Source organism: Acinonyx jubatus, chromosome E2 (assembly GCF_027475565.1).
Source record: "Acinonyx jubatus isolate Ajub_Pintada_27869175 chromosome E2, VMU_Ajub_asm_v1.0, whole genome shotgun sequence".
In the NCBI taxonomy this organism is placed as follows: Eukaryota; Metazoa; Chordata; class Mammalia; order Carnivora; family Felidae; genus Acinonyx; species Acinonyx jubatus.
Genome location: NC_069396.1, coordinates 57299018 through 57305124, shown reverse-complemented (window position 1 = coordinate 57305124; position 6107 = coordinate 57299018). Strand labels below are relative to the sequence as shown.

The 6107-nt window shown below is 43.5% G+C and overlaps 2 protein-coding genes across 2 annotated transcripts in view; one reads left to right on the top strand and one right to left on the bottom strand.

The window, feature by feature from the left end:
* RDH13 (retinol dehydrogenase 13) overlaps window positions 1–6107 on the top strand; it is a 280844-nt gene that overhangs the window by 63711 nt on the left and 211026 nt on the right. The gene's annotated exons all lie outside the window — the stretch shown is intronic.
* NLRP2 (NLR family pyrin domain containing 2) overlaps window positions 30–6107 on the bottom strand; it is a 32396-nt gene continuing 26318 nt past the window's right edge. Inside the window, exons 8-9 of the mRNA XM_053210113.1 lie at window positions 4369–4539; window positions 30–1346 (exon numbers count right to left, since the gene is read on the bottom strand). Of these exons, the coding sequence (XP_053066088.1) occupies window positions 1208–1346; window positions 4369–4539 (310 nt within the window). The 3' untranslated portion in view covers window positions 30–1207. The remainder of the gene's footprint in view (window positions 1347–4368; window positions 4540–6107) is intronic.

The following is a 6107-nucleotide window of genomic DNA, read 5'->3' as shown; positions in this document are numbered from 1 at the left end:
TTTCTTCTTCTTTTTTTAAAGCATTTTAGAAAAAATGTTTATTTTTGAGAGAGAGTGCGAGCAGGGGAAAGGCAGAGAGAAAGGGAGACACAGAATTGGAAGCAGGCTCCAGGCTCTGAGCTGTCAGTGCAGAGCCTGATGCGGGGCTCAAACTCCTGAACCGTAAGATCATGACCTGAGCTGAAGTCAGACACTTAACTGACTGAGCCGTACAGGTGCCCCTCTATTTCTTCTTTTAACAACCCCATCTGCTCCTACTAAAGGCACTCACGAAACCTCAGACCCTGAGAATGAAGATGCTCTAGGAAAAACCTACATCCAGCTGAACAAGAGGCCTTGAGACAGAAACAGAAGGAAGGAAACCCGTGGGAAAGTCCAGGAACCCACACTGTATGCAGTGACATCAGAGAGATGATACACAAGCACGTTCAAGGGCGGTTTGAAGGGGACATCTGGGAACGTGGTGTATTTGGTGAGAATGATGAACCGATGAACCCCGGGGATGAAACAGGAAAGTAGGATGACTGAAAGAGTAATTGACAAATTAGCGCTTAATAAAAAAGTGATTCTTAACAATTAATTGCCTTAAGGAATTTTGGGATTCTGTAGGTCACAATGAAATAAGGAGGGCTAGATGGGGAAGGGCTACGCACACCATGAACTTATGTTTTCTGTAAGGGGGGAATTATTAAAAAGTTAATAACAGCAATGATGTGATCATATATGTGCTTCATTGAAGTGCTTAAGAATGCTACAAAATATCGTAGGATTTGTAGGAGAAATACTCTTGATGAGGAAGACCTATAGAAAGCTATCCATGCAGGTCAAGAAATGCCAGAGCCAGGCAGTGACTGGCAAAGTGAACGGACTGATGGGATCACAAACATGTCTGTCCCCTTTCCCTGCTGGGTTAGGTTCTCCCCAAATTAAGTATCTTGTGTCTAAGTTTGGTCAGAATCCATTAATAAACATAACCTCCTTCATGAATGCTTTCACCTTTATTTCTCTTGATAGACTCGAGATATAGACATTCCACCCGTAACAGGGGTAAGTCACTTGTGTGTGCTTTATGGAAGCCAAAGGCACCCCCCCAAGGCTAAAAGAACATCTGGCCCCATACCTAACATCACTGAGAGGGCTCAGAGGAAGTTCCCCCATCACCTTGACAACCTCAGACTTTACTGGAGAACCAAGAACTCCAGGGGATTCAGAAAATGAAGTCATGTGAAGAAGGTCGGTTATTGTTTGGATCTTGCTTATCACTCTCAATGGTCAGTTGTGGGTCACTTTCTTGGACTTCTTTCAGCAGCTTCTGGATTCGAGGATCAGATTCATCTATCCTCAACCTGGAGGTGCAGCAGGAGTGAAAAGAAGGTTTCTTTTGTTTCAAGGAGGCTAATTCCAAATGCCCAAGAGCCTGCAAGTGTCATGCTTTAGAAGAGAGGCAGTCTTTATTGATTATTCTGTGCCGCAAAGTAGGGATCCATATTGATTTGATAGGGAACAAGAGATAATTCCAGGTTAACACCGTAATGGCTTTAAGATGCCTGCATGATCTCAGACGATTCTCATATTATTCTTGGAGAGACAGAACTATATCACAGACATTTCCATCAATTCCAACACCTACCTACTCCACAGCTCATGTTGGCAACTTCTATTTGGTGGACCCAGGACGAGACATACACACTTGAACCAAGTCAGTCAGACCAGACTTGTGTCTCCTTTGACATGACATTAGCTGATCACCACCTTTATTTGACCTGTGATAATAGCAGCCTCATTTGTAGGATTCACCTTTTGGTAACCAGATTCATTCATGGGCATGGGGAATGGGGTGGGGGAAAGGGAATAATTAAAGCAAAAATATGTATAAAAGTAAGACACTGAAGATATTAGCTGCCATGTTTCTTGTTGGCATTGTAGTCCTGGTTTTCTTAGTGTGTGTGTGTGTGTGTGTGTGTGTGTGTGTGTGTGTACAGGACTACAATGCCAAAAAGAAACATATATGTATTTTAAGTAATCTCTATACCCAATGTGGGGCTTGAGCTCATGTCCCAAGATCAAGAGTCATATGCTCTACTGACTGAGCCAGGCAGAAACCCTTGGTTTTGTTGGCTTATTAACCAATTTTTTTGTTTTGCTGCTTAAGGGTCACAACACAATCACACAACAAGGCTTGAGTTTTATGTTCTGGAGATCTAATGTACAGCTTGGTGACAGTAATACTGTATTGGGTACCTGAAATTTGCTATGATAGCAGATCTTAGGTGTTCTCACCACACACACACACACACACACACACACACACACACACACAAAGGTAAAACTCTATGAGGTGATGGATGTGTTAATCAGCTTGATGATGGTGATGATTTCACAATGTTTTTGTATATCAAAATCACAATCAATATAACTTTGGCTAAAGTAAGGGCCAAAATGTCCATCGATGGTGAATGGATAAAAAAGATGTGGTGTATGTATGTGTGTGTGTGTGTGTGTGTGTGTGGGTATACATATACACACATACATATACATATATATATGTATACATATATATACATATATACACATATATACATACATATATACATACACACACACACAACGGAGTATTAGTAATCAAAAAGAATGAAATCGTGCCATTTGCAACTATGTGGATGGAACCAGAGGGTATCATGCTAAGTGAAATTAGTCAGTCAGAGAAAGACAAATATCATATGATTTCACTCATATGAGAATTTTAAGATACAAAACAGATGAACATAGGGGAAGGGAAGCAAAAATAATATAAAAACAGGGAGGGGGACAAAACATAAGAGACTCTTAAAAACGGAGAACAAACAAAGGGTTACTGGAGGGATTGCAGAAGCAGGGGTGGGCTAAATAAGTAAGGGGCATTAAGGAATTTACTCCTGAAATCATTGTTGCACTATATGGTAACTAACTTCGACGTAAATTAAAAAAAATAAATTAAAAAAATATTTTCAACATGACCCTCCAAGGTCAAATGTAGTTGTGTCTATTCGTGAGTGTAGGAGGTTGGTCATGGTCTGCAGTTGAAGGACAGAAAAAGTTCCCACAGTCGACCTGTGTCTGGTCAAAAGTGTTGAAGGAATCAGAAACAGGGCGTGAGCCACAGCGGCATATATAAAGGTGTTGCTCTAAGAATGAGGTGTGATGACAGGGCCTCTTTGTCTCTAAGCCAAAGAAAAGGATTCCAGTTAAGTTAAAAGAGCATCTCAGAAGGATACGAGGTAGCTGATAAAGTCAAAGAACCAAAAGCCAAGTTCTGAACCTGGGGTCTCTGTGCCTGTCTAGGGTCTGTCACTGAACAAGAAGCCCCCATCTTGAATTGCTCCCCTTGAGATTCACAGACTCAGGAGAGCACGTCTGACTGGGTGGTCTCAAGAAACAGCTCAATGTCTTTGCGGGGGGGGCTTTACACCTCGATTAGAACTCACTGATACATAAAATAGGAGCTAGCTCGCCAGAAAGGGGCTAAAAACAGAAACAAACTTCAGACTCTACACATTGCTTCTTTCGACTAGCAAGCGACCTGAGAGTCACATTAAGTAAATATTTCATCAGTTTCTCCTACATAATTATCATTTCGAGCCATCAGCTGTCTATGTTGCATCTGAGAATTTAAAGTTCCGCACGTCTGGGGGCGCCTGAGTGGCTCTGTCAGTTGAGTGTCTGACTTGGGCTCAGGTCATGATCTCACAGTTCGTGGATTCCAGCCCCATGTTGGGCTCTGTGCTGACAGCTCAGAGCCTGGAGCCTGCTTTGGAACCTGTGTCTCCTTCTCTCTCTCTGCCCCTCCCCTGCTTGCACTCTGTCTCTCTCTCTCTCAAAAATAAACTAAAAGAAAAAATTAAAGTTCCCACGCACCTAAGAATAAAGAGTTGTAGGGTTCTTTGTTGCCATGGGAGCAAGTGAACAGCACAACTCAGGGACAGCTTGCTTCGATGACCAACAGAAGACAGAGACTCATTTCATTCAATGGCGGACTCACAGCAGAGAACGTGCTCCTAAGGCGGACCCACTGCCAGACCTCTGTAACCAACACAAACTCAAGAAACCACACGAGAGTCTGATCTTCCTCACTCAACAACAGACGGCCACCATGACTGTCCCTCACTTAGAGGAGCCCCCAGAGCCAGCTTCCCGGCGTCAGACTGAGTTTGAGTCTCACCTTTGACTCATCTTACTCTCCAAAGCAACAGAAGGGGCCGACGGGAGAATTATCTGGCGACTAAACATCACTGGATAAAAGCTGAACGTTAGCACGTCCCTGTGGTTTGCGCATCCTCCTGCACACCTGCTATCCCGGAGGAAACGCCCTAAGGAGCAGAAGGATCATACCTGAGTGTCCGGAGGGAGGAATTCTGAAGTTTCAAGGTATTACACAGCATCTTCACTCCGCTATATCCCAAGGAATTCTGGCCTAGGTCCAGACTGATCAGGCTCCAGTTGTTGCCAAGGGCAGATGCGAGAATCTCACAGCTGAAAGGGGTGATGGCACATCCCCACAACCTGCAGGGGAGACACAAAAATTAGTTCATTCATTCAAGCAGTGTTTACGGAAACCATCCTACGTGCCAGGCACACTCTTGAGTGTTGGGGATCCAACAGAAAACTACAGAAATCTCTTCCCTCTGAGCTCATACTAATAGGAAACAGATGTATGTAGTGTGCCATATCTGATAAGGGTTATGAAGGGCAAAGGGTAAAGGGAGAAGCTGGGGAGGGCACTCACTACAATGGCTGAAGAGAACAAACCTTAGAGAGATCTGGAGTGGGGGCTCCCCAAGCAGAGAAATAGCTTGTGCAAAGGCTATGAGGTCATGTATCATTATCATGTAAAACAATACCAAGGCAGCCAGATTCAATAGCAAATCAAGAGAGTGAATCAGGCAGGGTTGTAAGAGATGAAGCCACAGATAACAGGGAGCCATCTCACATAGGGCCCTTAGGCCATTGTAAACTTCAGATTTTACTTGGAATGAGATGGGGAACCACCGGGGCTTTTGAGAAGAAGCATGATGGGAGTTACATCTTACAAGTTATTCTTAGTGTTTGGCTGAAAAACTAGCGGCACTGAGAGGGCAGAATACAGACTAGGTTGAAGGCTAGACAACAACCCACATGTTATAAGTATGTGTGTGGGGTATGAGAACAGATTCTAGATATCTGGAAGAGGGTAGCAGGATTAAAACAATGTTTACTTATTTTGAGAGAGAGAGAGAGACAGAGAAAGAAGAGAAGAGGAGAGGAGAGGAGAGGAGAGGAGAGGAGAGGAGAGGAGAGGACAGAGAGAGAAGAGGAGAGGAGAGGGGTTGGGGTGGATAGAGAGAGAATCCCAAGCAGGCTCTGTACTGCCAGCACAGAGCCCAATCCAGGGCTTGATCTCCTGAACTGCAAGATCGTGACCTGAGCCGAAATCAAGATCAGATGCTTGATGACTGAGCCACTCAGGGACCCCAGGTAGCAAGATTTTAAAAAGGCTTGGATTTGACATGTCTCTGGCGGCAAGGGAAATAAAAGCAAAAATGAACTACTGGGACCTCATCAAGATAAAAAGCTTCTGCACAGCAAAGGAAACAATCAACAAAACTAAAGGGCAACCGACAGAATGGGAGAAGAAATTCTCAAATGACCTATCTGATAAAGGGTTAGTATCCAAAATCTGTAAGGAACTTACCAAACTCAACACCCAAAAAACAAATAATCCAGTGAAGAAATAGGCAGAAGACATGGGACACTTTTCCAAAGAAGACATCCAGATGGCCAACAGACACATGAGAAGATGCTCAACATTATTCATCACCAGGGAAATACAAATCGAAACCACAATGAGATACCACCTCACACCTGTCAGAGTGGTTAAAATTAACAACTCAGGAAACAATAGATGTTGGTGAGGATGTGGAGAAAGGGGAACCCTCTTGAACTGTCTGTGGGAATGCAAACTGGTGCCGTCACTCTGGAAAACAGTATGGAGGTTCCTCCAAAAATTAAAAATAGAACTACCCTGTGACCCAATTGCACTATTAGGAATTTTTCCAAATGATACAAAAATGCTGATTTGAAAGGACACATGC